General features: G+C 41.9%; 1 protein-coding gene across 5 annotated transcripts in view; it reads left to right on the forward strand.

Annotated features, from left to right (window-relative positions):
• The window catches only part of RNF38 (ring finger protein 38), an 86,297-nt gene that overhangs the window by 49,534 nt on the left and 13,127 nt on the right, over positions 1-23,636 (forward strand). Inside the window, exons 1-6 of one of the 5 annotated variants that reach the window (XM_080939961.1) lie at positions 2,267-2,442; positions 9,212-9,361; positions 13,555-13,748; positions 15,698-15,911; positions 22,377-22,544; positions 23,262-23,432. In XM_080939961.1, coding sequence (XP_080796087.1) covers positions 13,642-13,748; positions 15,698-15,911; positions 22,377-22,544; positions 23,262-23,432 — 660 coding nt within the window. In that variant the 5' untranslated portion in view covers positions 2,267-2,442; positions 9,212-9,361; positions 13,555-13,641. Of the gene's footprint in view, positions 1-2,241; positions 2,604-2,632; positions 2,752-9,211; positions 9,362-13,554; positions 13,749-15,697; positions 15,912-22,376; positions 22,545-23,261; positions 23,433-23,636 lie in introns of those variants that run through there. The other 4 variants (XM_080939960.1, XM_080939962.1, XM_080939963.1 and 1 more) reach the window with 4 other exon arrangements.

Here is a 23,636-nt window from a genome sequence, read left to right on the forward strand (position 1 = left end):
TTGGGTGCCTACCTAGAGGCGGTTTTGGATGACTGCTCTTATTCCTTCCTGTTAGAAGGGTGGGCCCCTGGGCTGAGCTCAGTAATAACCACGATGCATTTGGTTTCATAGGCAGTGATCTGATAAAGGAACTTAAATGTCTATGGATGCTAAGAAGACCTTCACAATTTTCGCCTGACAAAAACACTTTAAAAAGGCAGCCTTGACATTCTCAAAAAGCTCTTGCCACGGAGACTTTTCCTTCAGATGTTGGATATGTAGTTTTAAAATGTTAGTTCATTAGTATGTACTAATTACATTTCAAGTGCTGTACCACATGGATATCCATGGTATAGCTGGTACCTTCTGGGCAGTACAGATGTAGAAAATTCCCATTACAGAAAGGGGTTTGTTGTTGTTGTTTTTTTTGTTTGTTTTGTTTGTTTGTTTGTTTTAAGCTCTCTAACAGGGCTGCCATTGGGGAGAAAAGCAAGCAAAGCTTTGGCTGAACTAATGTTTAACAACTACTCAGATATAATTTCAGCCCTACCACATTAGATTGTCAGTTGTCTATTGAAAAGCATGCCCTCAGAGGGGGAGAGAGAGAGAGAAAGGGAGGGAGGAGAGGGAGGGGGAGAGGGAGAGGGAGAGGGAGAGGGAGAGAGTGTTTTCTGTATCAGACTTGGGGGTTAAGAAAGCATTTAGAAGCTGGGTGTAGTGGTGCATGCCTTTAATCCCAGCAGTCTAGAGGCAGAGGCAAATGAATCTCTGTGAGTTCAAGGCCGGCTGAGTCCAAGAGTGAGTTCAGGCTGGGGTGGAGCAAAGAAAAGAGAAAGGTGCACAGTGAGCGTGTAGAACTGGGGTGAGGGGACACTTCAGAGGGCCCACTCACTACCTCTTTCAGCTTCCCTTTGTATTAGAATTATACAAGAATTGCTAGAACTTTGCTTCAGCAGTTGCTAAGCACCTGAAATAGTGAGCCTTGGAATTAGTCAGAATACAGCAGTGGTGCTCAGTCTGATACTGGTTGACAAATGTACATAATTACTATATGGTGTTATTTATAAGCAGAACGTATATGATCCAAAAAGATCCTGAAACATTTTAGTGTTGCCTTTCCTACCTGAGGCCACTGAGACTCAGAGAAGAAGCCTCTCATGTGGTCTGGGCTCCATTGCTTTCTCTTCCCGTTTGTTCTGTCTCCTCCCACCCCACCTTCTTTCTTGACTCTGTTTTTAGACCAGATTTTAATACAGTAGACCAGGCGGACCCCAAGCTCCCAGAAGTCCTTTCTCAGCCTTCCCAGGGTTCGAGCCTGTCATGCTCAGCTCAGTCTGGGTTTTCTGCTCATTGGTCCTTTAACTTTTAGTAAACTTTAAAAGAAACTTCTAATTTCTGTCTACTTAAAAAGTTTACCCTTCTATAATTTCCAATGGTATTGAACAATTCTTTTTCTGGTATTTATTGAGCCAATATAGGGTTTGTATTCTTTATTGGATCTTAAACGCTGTAGTGAGCCGAGGCTTCATTTAGTATTTGAACTTAACTTCCTGTCTCAGCAAAGTCAGAGAATCTGTCACAATCGTCCGGAGGGTTGGACAAGTTAGATACAAGCCTGCTTGCTTTGTTTTGAGACCACGTGTCTACATCAGTAAATGCCTACTATATTGTGAGGTTTTACTGTTCTATGCTGAGTTTTAGCGATGCTGGTGGGAGATGAAGCTGCCACAGCGTTAGTCACTCCTGCTTTGGAAGACGCTGCTCCACCCCACCACCTTTGCTGCCAGCGCTAGCCCAGCGAGTGGGCGGGGGCGGGGCTGCGCAGGGGTGCTGCGCGCCGGCTCTGTTGCCGGAACTGGCCCGAGCGGCCTGGACGTGCGCGGCCCCGCCCCCGCGGGCGGGAACAAAGGGGGCGAGGCGCGGGAGGAGGCGGAGCTCTCCGGCGGTCCTGCGCTGACTGGCTAGGTTTGTGCCGGCGAGGAGAGGGGCGGGGCGGGCGTCCGGCGCGCAGAGGTGGGCGGCTCTGGAGTCGCTCAGGGTGTCGCCTGCGCGCGCAGCGCAATCTGCCGCGCCGGCGCGTCCCGCGCGGGTGTGCGAGCGCAGAGAAGGGCTGCAGTGGATTGGCTTGGGGCGGGGCCCCTCGTGCGGCTGGCGGGCGGGCCTCCGGAGGCCGGGGCGGTTGGGATGGCGGGCGGAAAAACATGGGGCCTCTGAGGCGCTAGCCGGCTTTTTTAGCGCAGGGCGTGGAGCTGTGGTTTTCTGGAGAGGCCCGTGTGATGGTGCCAAGAGGAAGGAAGCGCCTTGACAGCGCCTCAGTCGGAACCCGAGTTCCGAGGGCAAGGACGACCGGGGACGGCGGCCCTGGCGAGCTGGCCGCCGGCGGGGCGAGCAGTCACAATAGGAGGCGGCGGCCCGGCCCGGAGCGGTGGGAGCAGCCCCGCAGGGCGGAGCCTCCCCGCGCAGGTACTAGCGGCGACGGCCGTTGGCTCCGGCGCGAGGGCGGTACTGGCCGCGGGAGGTTGGGAGCCGGCGAGCCGCGCTCGGCGGACGCTTCCCGGCAGCCTGGCGCTCTTTGTTCCCGCGGCGGCGGGGAGCCGGCCCGCCCCTGCCTGGCCGAGACGCAGGTGAAGTGATGATGTCACTTGGGAGAACTCAGAACCCGGTTGGAGGGGTCCTCTCTCGCGGCCTTCTTCCTCCGCGGGTTTCTGGACGGGCTCCGTTTTGTTCTCAGTGGATGGAAGTTCTTCCTTTCAGGGCTGAAGAATGAGAGAGGTTGGTTTTTGAAACAGGAGTTTTTTTTTCGGGTTACCAAAAGCCAGAGAGAACTAAGTTTTTTTCCCTTTGTATCAACCAACGCTTTTGAGATGAAGGCTATTCAGTAAAAGTTGAACGTGCTAATGATCCTTAGAGAATACTTAAGTATGGTTGTTGCTAGCATCGTATGAGTTGATTTCTTTCTTTATACGAGGTGGACATTGAAATGTATTCAGCGCTCCTATATAATACTCAGAATTCTTAAATCTGCTGAATACTGCCCGTATTGCAGATACTATTGTAGTAACATTTACTTAACGAAGTTTTTTTGAATAGCGTACAGGATAGCTTCATAACCAGAGTTTAAAGAATTCCAGTCACACTTGAATCATAGTCGAAAAAGTAAACTTTTATTCATTTTAGAGAATACTTGGTCTAAGTGTAGAAATCCAACTTAGGAGAAAAATGACACAAGATCGAACGTGTTGGATCTGGCGCGGAAATATGGAGCACTGTAAGATGACAGTTTTGAGTGGAAATTATATTACCGAATTGATTTCAGTTTATACACAGACCAGCATAGTGACTTTTGCTCATCCTAAGCTTGCTCAGTAAGGGTTTACGTTAAAGTCAGTTCTGTAATTTTCTGTAGGAGTAAGTACTACTTATTCTACAAGAGCTCAGGACTTAGGGCGGGGCTAGGTTCTGCTCCCAAGAGGTTCTCTGAGAGTTATAGAAGAATCGTATTTAAATACTCCGACTCTTCCCCAGTGGTGTCTTACATCATCCCTAAAGGTGGTTGTTTGTATTTCTATGCTTGTTGAAGTTGATGCCCATCTTGATTAAAAAAATTTTTTTAAACAATTAATATGTGTGGACAATTGCCCTGTTTGTGTGCCTCTGCCTTGGGTTCTGGAGGTTGATAAATCTCCAGCCTTGCCTCCAGTACCTTCACCTACTGAACCATTTTATCAGGCCCTATCCTAAACTAAGAATATAGAGCTTTTTTCCCCTCTGCCCCGACATTGGGTAAGTCAGCCATAGGCATAACTTATACATGTATAGAAATGTCACAAGTTAATTTAATTACATCAACAGGTTATAATAAAGAAATTTGTTGAAAGGATTTCAGAAAAATCTATCAAGAAATAAAAAGTGATTAAGGAAAGAAATTGCTGATAAAAATTGTAAATTTAAAAACTTGCATGTAATGTGTGTGCCTCACCTGTACCAGGGTGTACGTGTGGACATTAGGGATTCAAGTCAGGTTTCAAACAACATAATTTGTAAAAGTATGTTATTTAGTACTATCCTGGAAGTTGTGGTGCGCATCCTTAATCCTGATACCTAGGATTCTGAGGCAGGATGCGTGAGTTTAAGGCCATTCGTTTGTTTTCTGTCTTAAAAACAGACAAAAAAGCTGACACAGAAGACTCTTAAATCTCTGTTTCATTCATTTTTATAGGAAAAAAACAAAACAACCTAACTGGATAGTAGAAAGCTACCATTAGAAACAATTTTAGAAGGAACTGTTAAATTCTATTAGCACAACAGTGCAACTGTGCTAATCTCTAAGACAAGGATTAAATTGTTATTGATGTTATTAGCTGCCCAGAGAGGGGCCAAATTAAACAGAAAATGTCATAATGTGCTAATTCACTGATGTTTAAAAGGAATATGTGAACATTAGTCTTAACTTTCCAGCCACACTAGGTGAGTCTGTCATAGTTACATGTAAACAAACATTAAAATACAAGTTCTGAGGTTACAGATTTACTCCTCTCTGGTGTGATTCTGTGTCAGTTAGAAGCTGCATCCTGACCAAATATCCCTAATGCTCAACATTTTCAGGCTAGATACTAACAGAATTGTGTCAGTTTAGGAATGTAGTAAAACCTTAGCCCTAATCAAGGAAGAGTCAGTGAAATTATGCCTAGCAGTTCTTACAAGGTAACAAGTTTATTTTTAATTAACTGGAAGTAAGCTTAAATTTTGATTTACTGGTGGTCAAACTAAATAGTAAAGAACAGTTGTTACTTTTAAAGCTGTTTAAACTACAAGATGGATTAGTGAATTAGTAGATTCTAAGATTTAAGGTCCTTTATTTTTGTTTGTTTGTTTTTGAGATACATGACTTAGTTCAGTTAAACTTGTACAGTATGTAAAGATCAGAGAGCCTGTCCTGGTTTGCTTCCTGTTGATGTGATAAACACTATTACCAAAAGCAGCAGCCTTGGGAAAAAGAGTTTATTTCACTTATATAGCTTATAATCCATCGTGAAGGGAAGTTAGGACAGGAACCTGGAGGCAGGAACAGTAGAGGCTATGGGAAATACCGCTTATATTGTCTTGCTCAACCTGCTTTCTAATGCAGTCCAGAACTGCTTGCCCAGGGGAGGCAGGTAGTGCTTGTTCATCATGGGCCTGGCCTTTCCATGTCAGTCATTAGTCAAGAAAATGCTGTACAGGCCTTTTAAAGATAAATGTTCTATTTATTTGAGATAGGATCTTACTGTGTAGTTCTGACTAGCCTGGAACTCACTACGTAGAGCATGCTAGTCTTGAACACCAGGAGATTTTCTTGCTGGTGTGTGCCACCATGCCCTGCCTATAAGCCAGTTTGAGGGTACTTTTTTTTCTTCTTCTGTTTTAGATGAGACTTTTAGCTTGTGTCAGGTTGACAGACTATAATCAACACAGGGCCCAGTTCATCTGGCACTAAGTTAGCTATTACCAGCTTGAGATTTTGTTTCAATTAAAACAAACAAAATTGGCATGGGAGGGGTTCTGAGAAATCAAGTTTTGTGCATGCTAGATAAGTGCCCCACCATTCCATTGAGTACTATCCTAGTCCTATAAAAATGTCCCAGTCCATGCTTCTCTGTAAAGAAGTCTGAACATTTCATTTTAGTTGTGTGTTACCTTAGCTTTCTGTTGTACTTATCTGATTACCTGGAATTTAGGTAACAAAAACCTGTTGTTAAAATTTACTGTGGTACAGGGGACTTTAATCCCAGCTTTCGGGAGACAGAGACAAACAGATCTCTGAGTTCAAGGCCAGCCTGAGTTACAAAGTGAGACCCTTCTTCAAGAATACCAACCAACCAGAGCCTTGTATGAGAAGTCCTGGTATGAGCTGTTAGGTTTTCTGTTCCTTCTCTTTCTTACCTGGTTGGAGCTCAAACTCTTCCCTTGGTTGTTCTCTCTTGAAGCCATTGGTTGGTAGATGATGGTAGCTGCCCCAGTGTCTAGGGCTGCTGTCCCCAGGTCCCTGCTCTCTGCTCCCTTCTGTCATCTGACAGTGCTGTGCTTAGTTTGAAAGACTGATAAAAGAGCTTCTTAAAAATGGCTCAGTTCTGTTTTTCAGGGACTTCCTCTGATTAAGTCAGGGTCTCTTAGGATGGTATCTCTCCCGATTAACTTCAAATCAACTGTTGGAGGAGTCTTGATGGCCCTGAGATTCATTCCTACTTTGCCCCACCCCCACCCAAATCAATGAAATCTGCTCCAAGTCTAATGAGGAAGGATTATTTATACAGGAGTGATGAGACTTTCTGGTGACATCTTCTATAGGAAGTCTGCTTATACTTATACTCCACACAGAGAAAAGTATGCATTTACTGTGAGGATCAGTGCATTTATTATAAATACTGTAGGACTTGAATATAATTTCTTCTACCATATTATTTGTGTTTAGAGATAAATGGGAGTTTCTGACAGGAAAAAACTATTGTGTATAGAAAAGATACACTTGAAAGCTCTTAGTCTGACAGGAGCCAAGAGTGTCAGGGTTTTGTTTTTGATTGTTTTTACTTAAGATGATGGATTACTTAAGTTTTTCAAAGGAACAAAGAGTGAATAATAAAGGTGACTGATTTCTGTTTTGCTAGTCAGGTACTTGTACTTGGAATTTGTAAAACTGACCGTGGCTGTTGATGGTGAATGGCCTGCTTAAAACCCAGTGTGGGGGGGAGGGAGAGAGAGAGAGAGAGAGACAGAGAGAGAGAGAGACAGACAGAGAGAGAGAGAGAGAGAGACAGAGACAGAGAGACACAGAGAGAGAGACAGACAGACAGACAGAGAGAGAGAGACAGACAGAGAGAGAGAGAGACAGACAGACACAGAGAGAGAGAGCGCGCTAGCGCTCAGCAGTTAAAACACTGGCTGCTCTTTCTGAGGACTTGAGTTTGAGTCCCAGCACCCACAGGTATCTCCCAACTCCCAACTACATTCAAGCTCAGGGTATACAAGAGAACTTAGCACACACGTGGTGCACAGGCCAAACACCCATTTACTTTAAAAAAGGTGAACACTACAGATTTTACTTACTGTGAACATTAAAAAAAAAAAAAAAAAAAAAACCCTAGAGAATTGCAGGTAGAGTACTAACTAGAAGAAGAAATAGCTCTTTTGAGGGGAGAGTTTGTGACATTTCTTGCTGGATGAAGATGAAGAATGGCAAATATACCTCTGATCTATTTTGGCTTTGCTTTATTGTTTTCAGAAAGGACCTCCTATGTGAGGCTGCTTAGAATTTTGCTAAAGTCCTATCTTAGCCTCTGGAATGCTGTGATTAGAGCTGCAAGCTACTTGCAAGGCTGAATGAACTTTTTCTTTTGCTATTCTGGGAGTCAGATCTACCTTTTATGTTTCTATTAATTCAATTATGTTCCAGTATTTTTCTGCTTTATAGTCCTTAAACGTCACACTTGCCTCCGTTTTGTCCTGCCCCTTTCATGTTAATTAATGGGGTGGCACACATTTCTGATAAGTGGAGGTCAGAAACTTTTGTAAGTTCTCTTTATCTATCCACTGTGTGGGTTCCAGGGATCTAATCCAGGTCATCAGACTTGGTGGCAAGACCTTTTACCTACTAAACCATCTTGTTGGCCCTTTCTTTTTAGTTAAAATACGTTTATTGGGATTTCTATTTTTTAATCTTTGTAGCTTAGTTCTTTAACATATATGTATATAACTCTTAGCTTTTGGAAAACAGTATTTCTTCAGCTGTGCATACTCATAAACGTAAAGGATATTAGCACTTTAATTTTGCAATACAGAGATAAAAAGTATAGTTTATATCTAAAATATATTGTGTAGTAAACTAACAAGTGTTCCTCTTTATTAACTGAGGAAGTGGCAGTAGGTCTTTGGCAGTATTTTTGTTCTCACCATGTTTATGAGATTATACCACACTGACAAAGTTACAGATGGGCCAGGGATGATCAATGCTTGGCAGTATTACAGCATCCAATTTACGATGTCTTCAGTTTCCTCTCGAGCTTGGTCTTTACTATCTGCCGTACTGAAAATTGTCTGTTTCCTTACTATTCTGCTCTCTGCCAGTTATCAGAGCATAGCACTCAATGTCAGCTTCATCAAAAAATTTGCTAAGCAATGATTTACTTGGTTCTTTTTTTTTCTTTCCTTCTCCCCTTTCTCTCCTTGGATAGCATATACTTGTTGAAGGTGGGAAACCATGCCTGTTTCTGGTTTAGTGCCTGTCACTAGGGAGACTCTTAAATGTAAGACTGAGGAAAGAAATGAGGCAAAGCTGTAAAAGTGCAGTGATAAGCATGCTTTATTTTATCTTTATTGTTTCCATATGTATGACAAGCAAGTCTTTACATTTGGAGTCCCCAGTAAACACACTGAAGAGTGTTCATGGTTTTACATTGCTGCAGATTCACACAAATTTAAGAACTTTTAACCCAGTCTAGATTTTTAAGCTACCTTTGTTTATTTTCAGGCTTATGAGTGTCTTCATTTCCTTAACAGGGCCTCTAGTTTTGTGTTGTTACTGTTATTTGGCATTTTGTTACTGTTTGAGGATTTTCACTTGCTTTTTTATTTTTTAATTTAATCTTAGGAAGGATCATGATTTTCTAGCCCAGGTTGGCTTAGAACTTGGGATGTTCTTGCTTTAGCCTCCCTAGTACTGAATTAATGTAGCTGAGGTTTACTGACTAGAGTGGAGAGGCTGTCCCCTGTTAAACATACCATTTGTATATGTTGTACAGCCCTTCAGCTGATAGCATAGAACTTTTACCATAAATACTGTCAAGTCTTTTCACCATGGTCACTAGAATCTCTAAAAGTCCATTGAGAACAATACAGAGTAGGCAGACATTCATTACTATACTTACGTGATTTTTGCCTCAGGTCTTAACCTGAAGTCTGGCCTTTAGGGGTCCCCAACAAAAGAGATTATCACTAGGTATTTGGGGAACAAGAACTTAAATTCCCAAGCTGTGGGGTTTATTTTTTTGTTTTTTGTTTTTTGTTTTTTTTTTTTTTTTTTTTTATTTCAAACCTTTTTGTGTGAGAAGCTGTACTGCTAAAGGTGGTTTCCGCTCCTGTCTGTTTTGACTTGACAGAATTGTCAAACACCTGAAAACCCAGACCCTTCCTGGGCTTGATTCTTCATATCGGTATGGCTAGCCATGAACTATCCTTTTCTTCTCCCTCTTTTTCCCAGATATCTCCCGGGGCCAATTCAGCACCTCTACCTGGCCATCCTAACAAGGTGATTTGTGAAAGGGTGAGACTTCAGAGCGTGTTCCCTCTTCTCCCAAGTGATCAGAACACTACCATTCAAGAGGATGCTCACTTCAAAGCTTTCTTCCAGGTTCTTATGTTTACCCTTTCCCTACATGGGGCTGAAAGTCACAGATGGTCTAGCTTGTTTCTAGGAAGGCTCAAGCAGGCTTGGGAGTTGCTCTTAGTGTCTTGTGTGTGGGAATAAGCACTCTTCTCAGAGACTCTTGAAGGTAACTGAGCTTTTCTGAAGAATCTCTTCTCTTGAGCTATTGTTCATTATTTTACCACTTAATATTCTGTTTTTTAAAAATCTTTTTTGTCTTAATCATTTGTTTTAACCATTCAGTTTTTGTAGGAAATAGAAAACACTAGAATGCATACGGTGTTAGGACAGGAAACTGAAAGTGTTTGTTTTAACACTACTTATTAGTGTTCAGAACATAAGGTGTTTGCTTTCTGTGCTTCCTGGTACCTATACATAAAAAGTTGACTTAAATCTAACATAAGATGAAAATGAGTATAGATAATAATAAAACCACCTTTGGGTCATTAACAAGATCACTCAGATTTGCTCATACAAATCAGTGGCTTTGTATGAACTTTTGACTAGTTAAAGAGAAATACTTAGGACACTGTGGTACCTGTAGGTAATCCAGGGCTCTTTAGTCAGGTATTCCTTTTAGAGTTTGTGCTAGATTCTCTGTCATGTGCGTATTGTGTGTCACTGTTTTTAAATCTTAGAATGAACCAGGCATCACATATCCATCTGACTGTAGAGCAAGGGCCTCATCTGACTTTACGGTGTTGTGTTTACCACACTTCCTTTAGATAGTCACATTTCTGTAAATATATTTGAAGTATTTAGCACACAATTGTTTTAGGAAGCATAGTTGTTTGTGAATTGTGTGGCATAATTTGGTGACTGATGCTTAAGAAATTCAAAGCCAGAGTTGGTAGCAAGTGCCTTTAATTCCAGCACTCCTGAGGCTGAAGGAGGCAGATTTCTGCAAGTTCAAGATCATCCTGGTCTACATATCCTTCTGGAACTGCCAAGGAGCTCTGTCTGTCTGTCTGTCTGTCTATCTATCTATCATCTATCTATCTATCTATCTATCTATCTACCTATCTATCTATCCTATAATCTATCATATATATTGGAGAGAAAGATAACATCTCAAAAAAAAAAAAAAAAAAAAAAAAAACCTGGAAGGAAAGAAAGGAAGAACAGGAAAGAAAGAAACTTTAAGGGTGGATATGATGTCATGCACCTTTAATACCAGTTTGGAAGGCAGAGACAGGCAGATATATTGAGTTTAAGGCCAGCCAGTGCTATCCTGTGTCCAAAAAATAAATAGGAATTTTAGAAAATTGCTAAGCAATATACTTAGCTACAGACACTAACAAACACTTCCTGTTTTCCGTGTTCTCCATTGCTGTTGAAGCTTCAGGAATGAATGTTAACTTTAAACTTAGGAGTTACAATGCAATAGATTAAAACTCATGTTAAAAGTAAGAGCTGTTAAAAAGAATAGCTAATATCTTAAGATACTTAAAAAAAAAAAAGTAAGAGCTGTGTTTGGTGTTTTTCCTGTTTTGCGCCCCCCCCCCCCCCCCATTGCCCATGTTAGCTCTGTGCTACACCCGCTGACTAGTCACAAGGTGTGCTCTAACCCCTGCAGTTTATTGAAAAGTCAGAAGTATCTTAATTTTGTTTACAGTGCTAATTTAGTCTTTTCTTTACCTTTAGAACAAGGCTTTCCACTGTACTCTCTAGTGTTGAGCCAGAGATTTTTCTCTCCTCAGTTACTGCCCTGGATAATAAAGGGTGAAAGCGTCCATCACTTATGACCTTTGGGGACCAATTGCATCACTCTTTGTCAGCATCTCTGTGCTTTGTTCTTGCTTCCTGTGTTGGTGCAGAGGTCAGCCCTCTGGTACCTTGTCTCACTGGCCTGGGATCTACACAGTGGATTACAGTGGCTTACCAAGAACATTGTGAGTTGGGTTCATGTGGCAGTGGGGATGGGAGACAGTGGAGTCTCCAGTGCCGCTTCTCCCGCTCAGCTCCCTTCCTTTCTTCAGTCCAGAACCCCAGCCATTGTATTTAGAACCGATCTTCTTGCCGATGTTAATCTTATCTAGAAACTTCTCAGGCATGCTCATGGACTTGATTCTCTATCCCATCCTCTTAGTAAAGTGAACCTTTACACCTCTCTCAACATAAGCCAATTCCTTCTTTCTTTGGGAATGAAATCTTCAGAAAGAACAGTGATTGCTAAAGTCGGGCACATTTTAGTCATCAGATAGAAGCTGGAACCTGCTTTGGCTTCTGTTTTATTGTGAGACCTCATAGATACCTCCTGCCTTCTTCCCTCCCTTGGCTCCCATTCCTACCACTGCTCTCTGACAGAGATGGTGACAGTGTGACCATCACTTTACAGTTAAACTGTCAACATTTGGTATTTTGAAAAATTAGCCCACCATTATTCAAGACATTTTTTCTTTTTTTTTTTTTGCTTTTTCAAAAAGACAGGCCCACCTAATAGTTTAGTGTTTTTTTTTGTTTTTTTTTGTTTTTTTTTTTTTTTTGTAGCTTTGTTCTAGCAGCACCAAGTGTCACTGGGAATTATACACCAGAAGTAGCAATTCTTACTGGGTAGGTGGGGCACACCTTAATTCCAGCATTTAGGAGGTGGAAGTGGGTAGATCTCGGAGTTTAAGGCCAGCCTGGGCTACTTAAACTCTGTCTTCAAAAACAAAAAAGTATAAAATGGGGTATGACATAGCACTCAGCACTCAGAACAAGGGAGGAGGATGTAGAAGTTCGATCTTAATTGTAGACACGTTGGAGGCCTGTCTGGGCCATGTGGCCATAATCTTGCCTTTCTGTATGTACATGGCGTGTGGACATATGAGTACATGTGTGACAGTGCTCTTAAGTTTGGGGATTCTCATAATATACCTGGGTTTCTTATTAAAATAAAGGAATTAAATAGAAGTATATTTAAATAATACCATTAAGAGAATATAGGTTAGGTAATATTTTGGTGACACACTTGCTAAGTAATTTTGAAAGATCAAATGTAACCATTTATCTTTTTCTTTTCTTTTGTTAAGAGACAGGGTCTCATGTAGCATAAGCTGGCCTTGAACTGTGAAACCAAGGATGACCTTAGATTACTAATCTCACAAATTCTGAAATTACACTCTAGGCCCAGCTCCATTTATCAGTTTGCTTTGTTCCAAAAATCAGTTGTTTTCTTTGCTTGTCTCTTTAAAAATAGGTCATTGTTGGGGCTAGAAAAGTGGCTTACCTAATCAAAGCACTTATTGGTCTTGCATTGAACTGGGGTTCAGTTTCCATCCCTGGTATGACTGATAGCATTGTAACTGTAGTTTCAGAGGACCTTTGATCCTCCCAGTCTTCACAGGCATCGGACGCACGTGGTGCACACGCAGGCATAGCACCCGCACACATAAGTATAAACTTATTTTGCAAACCAATTAAAAGTATTCTAATAACTAATATTTAAAACTTGGAGGTATAGACTAGGTAGTGTAGAAATAGAAATTGTCTTTCCAACAAAGTGTAGCCTGTCAGAATTCTAGCTAATCTGGAATTTTGGCAGTTTTTGGTGAGATTTAATTGGGAAACTGAATTGATTGGGGAGTCCTGGGGTTAATAACAGTTACATGCTGTATAAATTTTATAGCTGCAAAGCTTATACTATGACCTTTTGAACATTGGATGCTATTCCCAAAGTGCTGTAACATTCTAAAAATTGTTGATCTTAACCAGTTGGCTCTCCTTTATATAAAATTTATTTTATTCATGTAACCATCACTGAAGAAATAACTGCCCGAACAACATGAATAGTAGAGGTGTGTGGTTAGCATTAGAGGGCGGGCCTACTTGGGAAAGGGCAAGGGCCTCTCCCTAATGAAACTTGTCATCCCTCTCTGAAGGATGAACTGATAGCTCAGAGCACAGTGGCATTTCTGGAGCGTGGGGGGGGGGGTTAGGATTTCTAGGAGATGAGGTTTCTTATGTTATTATCCAATGTGGTATTTTTTTCAAACAGTTCAATTTTTACATGTATATTTACTGTGCAGTCTCCCTTTCTCTATCCCTGCCCCTATATTTCTTAATTTAGGATTTACATTTGTATTGTTAGTGCAATGCATATCCTTTGTTTTTTTATGACAACTGCATTTATTGCATGTGAAGTAGTGTAAAGTCCTCACGGGTTTATTCAGTCAACCCTTTTGTTGCACTGGCAGAGTGAAGATAGTCCAAGTCCTAAGAGACAGCGCCTCTCTCATTCGGTCTTTGATTATACATCAGCATCACCAGCTCCCTCACCACCAATGCGGCCATGGGAGATGACAGCAAATAGACAGCCCCCTTCAGTTCGGTCACATCAGCACCACTTCACAGGGGAGCGGTGTAACACGCCTGCGCGCAGCAGAAGAAGGTCAGTTGATCAGTGTTTTCTCTTCTTACTTTACTTCCACTGATGGGTTTGTGATAGTTTTAGTGTCAGAAAGCATTTTTTGTATATATTTCATAAATATGTCAGTATCTGCACATATGTATATTTATGCATAGAAATTAAAAGAGGTTTAGGTTTCTATCTTAAGATATAAAGAATTTATTAAGCTCCTCATTAATGAGTGAAGAAACTGAAAGAGACTAAAGTGATTGACCTAAGAGACATATATATATGTTCAACTGCCTTATGATTTAGGATGGAGTATGAAGCTGGAATATGGCTTAAAGGTAGATTAGTTGCCTAGTATCCATAAAATGCTGTGTGGGCATAATGTTACTGTGCACTGTGTAAAGATTATCTCTGCATTACTCAAATGCTGGTTTCTCTGCTCCCATAGTTGGTTGCAGTAAGGACATGGCATTGTAATGCTTATTTAAGACTCTCTTGGATCACTGTTGAGTAAACACTGCTCTTCATTTATTTTCTGATTTGTCAATAAGAGCTGATCAGCCAATGTCTGAGCAGGGGAGAGAATAGAGCTGGACTTCTGATGTGGGGGAGGGTGTTTCACCACAAGAAGGTTGGGGAGACACCATTAAAGTGTATCTGGAGCAGAATTAAAATGCAAGTATCTTGAAGGTTTTGGCTGGGAGGTGGCCATATTGGCTAGAGGATTAGGACAGATCAATGACTGCTCAGGTATTATGCTGTAAAGTGTGATTAAATAAATTTTACAGTCTCTGTCTCGTTTGGAAGCTAGCTGAGATAAAGAAAAAAATACATTCACGTTTAAAATTTTTATAAGAGTTCCGTGTGCAGTACCCCCAACACACACCCCTTCTTATGGGCTAGTTTACAGTCCTGGTAATTGAGAAATGTGTTCTATACCTTATAACTGTCAGAACATATTAGAGCTTAGAGATGGCCTGCATCTGCCCTTCCAGTGTTCTCTCGTCTTTTAAGAGCTGTCTTTCTAACAAAACTGGTATAAAGTCCCTCTTTTCACTGGACTGTGGACCTTGCTTTTCCTTCTCAGATAAGTTAATTTCTTCTTCTGTTCCTTGTCCTTTAGTTGTCAGAGATCAATTCTTATTCCAAGAATATCAGTGTAGTTGAGGTACCTGATTCCATATTCACAATAATAATAATCGGAGGGATAAATAAGTTAGGAAATGTATGGATTAAATGATTTTGTACCTCTACATAAATAACTCATGTAGTGAAGCTGTCATTATGATTGTCATTGAAGATGGGTGTAAGGATGGGCCCTTGTCTAGAAGTAGGGACATCAGAGAGTCCACTGTCACACAGACATGATGACAAGGCAGAGTATCTGCAAGCCAGGAATAGAGCTCTCAGCAGAACTCTTAGGTCATTTATACCTTGACCAGAGACTGGTAACCCTTGAACTTGGAGAGAATAAGGTCCTATTTAAGACATCCAGGTTATAATGTTTTGTTATAGCATTCTGAGAAGATTGGATATGATCTTAACCATTGATATCCCAAATTAGCCAAAATAAATCTGTCAGAGTTAAACTCTCTTTAGACACTTAACGCTTTTTAAATGCCCAGTATTATAGATATTAGGGAACTACACGGAAATGTTTGCGTAATTTGTGACTACTAGTATGTGGAAATAGGATTTTTTTTTTTTTAAATAAAAGTTATAGCTTAAATACCTGGTTGTTTATATAGTCTTCCTATTGTTTGAGCTGTTGTGCATTCAGAACCCGGGAGACAAATGTATAATCAAAAGGATGATATAGGTTAAAACTGGCCTCTCACACAACTCTGAAGTGTGTGTGTGTACATATGTATGTGTGTCCGTACACATGTCTGCATGCACACGTAATAGATAATAAGAATCCTGATGAACCGTACTAGTTCATCATAGTAATGACCTTCTCTTTGGCATTTACCCTATTACAGTCCTCCTGTTAGGCGTCAGCGAGGAAGAAGGGAACGTCTGTCTCGGCATAATTCTATTAGTCAAGATGAAAACTATCACCACCTCCCTTATGCACAGCAGCAAGCAATAGAGGAGCCTCGAGCCTTCCACCCTCCGAATGTATCTCCCCGTCTGTTACATCCAGCTGCTCATCCACCCCAGCAGAATGCAGTCATGGTGGACATCCATGACCAGGTACAGTAGAATGACCCGGGAGTACATGCGGTAAAGTTAGTGAGAGTTCTTATGCTCCATTGGTGGTGGTGGTGGTTGCAGGTTTCTCTCTAATTCCTGAAGTGTGGCTTATTTAAGTTCTCCATTCCTTTTAGTACTGGAATGGAGGTTTAGCCAGGTGCTATGGCGCACATCTCTTGAGTTTGAGGCTCTCTAAGGCTACAGTTAGTCCTTGTCCCGATGGATGGATGGATGGATGGATGAATGAATGAATGAACGAATGAACGAACGAACGAATGAATGAATGAATAGAAAATAAAGGAACATTAAATGAGGCAGTGTTATTTGAAGAGTACTTCAAAAAAATTGTATAAAGAAAATTATAAAACAGTGTTGAGGAATATTTAAGAAAACCCGTGTAAGAGATGAACATTTGGTTTGAAAGATCCAGCTTTGTAAAACGTGTCAGTTCTCAAAGAACTAGTGTAGAGTTCACACCCTGTGCAGGACTAGTGTGGTCCAAAATAAATTTACAGTAGATTTGGAAAGTTGATCCTGATTTCTATGGCAATGTACTTTTTAAATCTATAATTGAAAGCAAGCTGTTGCTAGTTGTTTTTGGAACATTTTATCCTTTCTCATCCTCAAACGCCTAATATCTGTAGCAACTTTATTCAGTCCATGGAGTTTAGCTCACAGACCTAAAGGACTACCTGCTACCTTGGCTTTCCGTGTAAAGCCTCAAGCAAGTGGTTCTCTGAGCATTTCTGAGGTGTTCTGCCCTCATGTGTTTCTGTGTGTGTCTGTGGTGTTCTGCCCTCATGTGTTTCTGTGTGTGTCTGTGGTGTTCTGCCCTCATGTGTTTCTGTCTGTGTCTGTACACACTGTATGTACACTGTGCACACGGCAGGTGCTCAGTGGAGAGCAGATCCTGAAACTGGAGTTAGAGCTAGGTAGATGGGAGTCACCATGTGGTACTGCAGTCAAACCTGTCCTCTGCAGTAGGTCTTGACCACCGAGCCATCTCTCTACCCCCTATAAGCAGTTTTTATTGGCAGCAGCAGCACCATTTTAAAATGCCATTTCAGAGCGGCTGAGGTGGATTAGTAGGGAAAAGTCTTTGCTGAGTTCAGTCCCCAGGACCTACATAGTGTAGGAAAGAGTCAACTCCCACAGCTGCCTTTTTATCCAGAGTGTACAGTAGACTTACTGAATCGGACCCAGCATATAGGTTAATAGGCTTTCTAGGTAGTTGGAACATATGCTTCAGTTAGCCACCATTGCATAATCCTGAAGGGAAAAACAGCATAAGCAGAAATAGCAATTCAGCCGCTGCTCCCCCCTCCACCCCCCGGGACTGGGGATTGAATGACCAAGTCTTGAATAAAACAAGGGCTTTGTGTGTGTGTGTGTGTGTGTGTGTGTGTGTGTGTGTGTGTGTGTCTGTCTGTCTGTCTGTCTAAGCCAAGCATCTAACCACTGAGCTAAGTAGCATTTCAAGTCTTACTTCCCAGTTTTAGGACTCCATTAAGGCATCTATGCCATAGTCCGTTAGGCTAATGAAACAGATTATACATCTTAGAAATAAGAAGATGCATCTGTGGATATTTTGTATTTAATATATGGTGATGGTTGAATTTGGAATACGACAGAGTCTTTCATAAATTATGGTAAAACAATTAGGTAGTTTATGAATAGTTCTATTCCCTTCGGGAGGAAGGGCGTTCTTTAAATAATAACACATAAAAAGTAAGCAAAACTAGTGGTACGTGTATATAATTAAACCTTTTAATTTCATTGCTCAGACATATGCTACTTAATTACTTGGTCAGTTGCCAAAATAACTGAGAAGAGGAAGGAAGGCCTTGGTCTGGGTGCAGTAGTGCTGCAGTGTCCCTGTGAGTGAGTTTCAGCTCCTCTCTCGCCCACAGAGGTTCGCTCAAGCAGAGGTGGGACGCACCTGAGGTGGGAGAGTGCTGCCTGGCCTACAAGTATGGCCTCCAGCACTCGACCAGATGTGATGTGCACCTGTAATTCCATTGCCCGGGAACTGAAGGCTGTGTACCAACAGTTCAAGGTCATCATTTTCTGCTTCATTGAGTTCAGGGCCTGAACTAGAGACTGGAAACAAAAAGTTCAAGTTAGAGTTTAGATATGGATTAGAAAGATAATCTTGTTAGTGGAAGTGGTGGTTTTTATAAAGTAGGAAATATTTGTTTTAGTTTTAATTTTTGTGTATGACTGGTTTTGCCTGTGTGTGTACAGCACGTGTATACCGAGTGCCTGTCAAGCTCTGAAGAGAGTGGAGGAGCTTCTAGAACTGGAGTTACGGATGATTGTCAACCAGGCGGGTGCTGGGAACTGAACCTGGGTCTGCTTCTAGAGCAGCAAGTACTTTAAACTAGCATTTCTCCAGTCCCAGCAAAGATTTCTAAATCTACGTGTATAAGGAAGTGCCACACTTGAAGAAAAGTAAACTTCATTAAGATAAAAATTAAATGACTGCAGGTAAAGACACATGATGGTGCAGGGAGAAAAACCAAGTCCTGCAAGTTGTCCTCTTGGTTTCTGAGTGCACCCTGAGCATGTTTGTTTCCGACTAGACACACATAAACTTTAATAGTAACAATAATAGTGATGGTGGCGGGGAGGGGGGATAAGGATATGACTGTACTCTGGTCCCGCCATATAGTGATGGTGGCGGGGAGGGGGATAAGGACATGGCTGTACTCTGGTCCCGCCATATAGTGATGGTGGCGGGGAGGGGGATAAGGATATGGCTGTACTCTGGTCCCGCCATATAGTGATGGTGGCGGGGAGGGGGATAAGGACATGGCTGTACTCTGGTCCCGCCATATAGTGATGGTGGCGGGGAGGGGGATAAGGACATGGCTGTACTCTGGTCCCGCCATGCAGCTTTGGGGACGGGATTAAGGCACATCAGTTATGTAGGGTGTCCATACATCAGTTATGTAGGGTGTCCATACATCAGTTATGTAGGGTGTCCATACATCAGTTATGTAGGATGTCCATACATCAGTTATGTAGGGTGTCCATACATCAGTTATGTAGGGTGTCCATACATCAGTTATGTAGGATGTCCATACATCAGTTATGTAGGGTGTCCATACATCAGTTATGTAGGGTGTCCATACATCAGTTATGTAGGGTGTCCATACATCAGTTATGTAGGGTGTCCATACATCAGTTATGTAGGATGTCCATACATCAGTTATGTAGGATGTCCATACATCAGTTATGTAGGATGTCCATACATCAGTTATGTAGGATGTCCATACATCAGTTATGTAGGATGTCCATACATCAGTTATGTAGGATGTCCATACATCAGTTATGTAGGGTGTCCATACATCAGTTATGTAGGGTGTCCATACATCAGTTATGTAGGGTGTCCATACATCAGTTATGTAGGGTGTCCATACATCAGTTATGTAGGATGTCCATACATCAGTTATGTAGGATGTCCATACATCAGTTATGTAGGATGTCCATACATCAGTTATGTAGGGTGTCCATACATCAGTTGAGTAGAGTGTCTTGACTTTAATCCTTGAGGTGGAGGGCGGAGCCGCGAGTCAGCAAACGAGGTTTTAACAAAGTGGAAGATGGGCCGTGAGCACACAGTGGGAGCTATGGAAAAGGAGGTCTAAATGGTTAGTAACCTCTCCCAGAATTCTCTAGTTAGAGAAATGCACATGCAAATCAAGCATGCTTCATGCCAGTTCTCACTAATTGGCAAGAATGTAGTAACACAGATCTTTGAGAAGAGATGCTAGGAATTGGGTTCGTTTACATCACTTTTGGACTTTGTCCTACTTTTAATAGAGCCTTTCAGACGATTAGATAGTTCCCTTAAAAATTCGAACATGGTGATGGAGAGATGACAGAGACGTCCTTCGGAGACTTGAGTTTGGTTCTTGAGCACCTGCTTTGGAAAGTTCAAAACTGACATGAACCCCAGTGGCAAGCCTTCTGACACCCTCTATCTCTCACAGGCATCTGCACATAAACTCACATCACATATGCATTTAAATGATAAATATATCTTTCTGGTTTTTGCTTTTAAGAATTATTTATTTTATGAGTACACTATAGCTGTCTTGAGACACACCAGAAGAGGCCATCAGATCCTATTACAGATGGCTGTGAGCCACCATGTGGTTGCTGGGAATTGAACTCAGGACCTCTGGAAGAGTAGTCAGTGCTCTTAACCACTGAGCCATCACTCCAGCCCCAATCTTTCTGTTTTTAAATCTGAAATGTATCTCCATCTCTTTACCCAATACGCTTTGAGATAAATACTACTACTATTTAAAACAGCAACTTGTGTTTGTAGTTGCAAAAGAGTAATGACAGTTGTTGTGTACCTCATATATCCTAGTGACTGTTAACAAGTGTGCTTGGAATACCGGCTAACCTCAGAGAAACAAGGCAAAGGCACAGCTACAATATTAGGTGGAAAAGAAGGTTTGGTCTTACTTAGATTTTTATGCTGGGTGCTGGTAATGGAACCAGGGCTTTGGGCAAGCACACTTACACTGAGCTCTGTATCCCTAACCCAGATTTAATATTAGGTACCACCTTCATAGTTTTCACCTGTTGCAGCTGAACACACACACACACACACACACACACACACACACACACACACACAAAAGCTTTGGGCTAGAGAAAGGGCTCAGCATGGACTGAGGTTCAGTTCCCAGCATCCAGATGACAGCTAACAATCATCTGTAACCAGTTCTAGGGTTTGCATTGCCCTCTTCTGGCTTCCATGGGCACTCTGATTACATGATCTACAGGCAGGGAAAACACCTATACACATAAGAAATCAGACTAAATCTTTTTAAAAACCACAAGCTTTAATTTTTATAAAAGATGTATTTTTAGAAGTGTTACTGGAAGCTACAGTGTGTCACTGTTTGTCATACACTGTGTCCTTTTGCCCAGACAGAGTCACTTGCAAATGTGCAGTACAGTGAATGAGTCTTTGGTCTGGTTAGAAGCCTCTGACTTCTGCCACTTTCAAAACTGGTTCTTCTCTGGGACTCCTCTTGGTTATCCTGTTATTGCCCAGTGTCATGAAGATCCAGCAGCTTTGGATCTGTAGAACTGGCCCTTTCCAGAAGTTTCTAAGTGGGGCAGATGTTTGGTGGGCCAACTCAGTCCTGGATCTAGACCTCGGTAATAGATAAGTTGGTCTGCCCGCCAGCTCTCCTGCACCAGCACCGCCTGGGTGAGCCTCCTCCTTTGCCCAGTGAGCGGCAGGACCAGCTTCCTGTGCTGCCCAGGCAAGGTGTGACACCGGCTCTGCTCAGCCCTTGGACATTAATATGGCCCCAGGTGGCAGCCCAGACAATGGACATATATGTGGCCTTTGGTGGTCACATGGGCCACAGACATCACCATAGACCCCAGCTGCCGATCCACAGACTCAGACATGGCCCTTGGCAGCAGTATGGGCCAGGATATCACTGTGACCTCAGGCGGCAGTGCAGGCTGCTCCTCAGCACCCTGCTATCTCCTGTTCTGCCCTCTTCATAGCACACAAACCCTTGGCTTCTCTCTTCCCACCTTTCCACCATCTGTTTCTCACGTCTTTCTCTCCCGTCACTTTACTACCTACTTGCTCACTTCTGCCTGCAGTGTTGTCAAGGCTTGCCCCGTGTGTGGACCCTAAAATAGGCTTATTTATTTATACACATACGAGTGTTTTACATGCATACACGCACACGTGCGCGCGCACACACACATGCGCCTGGCACCTGCAGAGGTCAGAAGAGGGCATCCCTTAGAACTGTAGTTATGAATGATTTTGAGCCACCATGTGTGGCTTAAAGCTGAACCCAAGTCCTCTGCAACAGCAACAGGTGTTCTTAACCGTTAGCCATCTCCAGCCCCTCTCCTTCAGCCTTCCAGCTCTAGTTCCGTGAGGATGATGTGTAATCTTCATAGTGTTCGCTTTCCTGTGCAAAGACCATACATGCTCCTATTGAAACTACTAGAGGAAGCATGGAGTGGTGTCACAGACCTATAATTCTAGCACTTTGGAGAAAGCAGAGGATCGGGAATTCAAGGCCGTTTTTGGCTACTTGGTGAGCTAGAGGCTAATTTGAACTAGGTAAGGCTGTGTTTTAAAGAAGAAGTATGGTAGAAATACAATGTGAGTGAGTAGCAAACAGAGGGATCAGTACAATGGGGCAGGTCTCATTTAGCCCAGCTTCTCACACTATAGAAATAAAACAGACCTTGAGTGTCTGATGCTTTTGGTTCCACCTCCCAGTGCCGAGGTTACATGTTTTCATCACCCAGCGTGCTGGTTTATATGGTGCTGGGGTCACACCCAGGACTTCATAAAGACAAACAAGTATCCCACCAATTTCTCGATACCTTCCCAGGCCCTCAAATGTTAACTTTAAAAGTATGTAACATTTTCTCAAAAGTTGTACTTTTCTTCCCTCAAAGCTCCATCAAGGAACAGTTCCTGTCTCCTACACGGTGACCACAGTGGCGCCCCATGGGATTCCACTCTGCACAGGCCAGCACATCCCTGCCTGTAGTGCACAGCAGGTCCCAGGATGCTCCGTTGTTTTCAGTGGACAGCACCTCCCTGTCTGCAGTGTGCCTCCTCCAGTAAGCCCACGTCTTTAATCTCAATGGATTTTAACTATTTAAAGTAGAGTCTTCCATCCCCAGTTAGGATAGCTAACAGACATAGTTTAAGAACTGTCTTTGTAGCTTCACTTCCAACTAAAAGATTAGTTTTACATAATCAAAATCTCAGCATAATTATAGTGACTACTAGATAAAGTTGGCTTTAAAGTATGATACATTTAAGTGTCTTAAGCCATATTTTTTCCTATAAAAACAGTTTCTGATTAAACCTTAATAAAGGTTTATATTAGACTTAGTGATGTAGCATTCAGCAGAGCTATCTTAGCCCTTTATGAGGCTTCATTAGGGTCTTTTGAGTGACAGTTTATAAACTTGATCTGAAAGGTGAAATTACTTTTTTAATGCTATAGGGACATTGAGATTCATACTACATATTCTTCCCTCTAAAGCTTATGTTTTAGCTTGTAATATTCCAATCCATAGTCTAGCTTTTTAACAATGAAGGTAGTTGAGATTCAGAGTCTTGGTAACATCTTCAGAGGAAAGCACTTGAAAAATCTGAGTAAAAGTTTAACCCCTGTTCTACCTGTGAGGTTAAAATAAACATACGTACTTAATATAAGTTGGATGTTTTGTATGAATTGGGGGAGGTGTGACAATTTGATTGATTACTTTGTCGAGAAAACGGTATGTTCTGACATTTTTAACATAACAGTAATGAATTTTTTCTTACAGATGCTTCAGGCATGTTCAGTCCAGCACTTACCAGTGCCGTACGCTGCGTTCCCACCCCTCATCTCTGGTGATCCGTTTCTTATACATCCTCCTCATCTTTCTCCCCATCATCCTCCTCACCTGCCACCCCCAGGCCAATTCGTCCCTTTCCAAACACAGCAGTCACGATCGGTAGGTACTTCTTTTCATGTTTCTAGGTGTTCCAGAGTTTTAGGCTAATTAATTAGTTTAGTATATGTAAATAATTTCTGTTTAAACATACGACATTGGTATTGTTATAGTTCTTGAAAGAATTAAAGGTGCAGATAAGTTAGTTTAAACATACTTTAGAGTTAACTTATTTTAAATTTTTTTCTTGTTTAGTATTACTTACCT

The sequence above is a fragment of the Micromys minutus genome (assembly GCF_963924665.1).
Source record: "Micromys minutus genome assembly, chromosome: 28".
NCBI classification, from domain to species: Eukaryota; Metazoa; Chordata; class Mammalia; order Rodentia; family Muridae; genus Micromys; species Micromys minutus.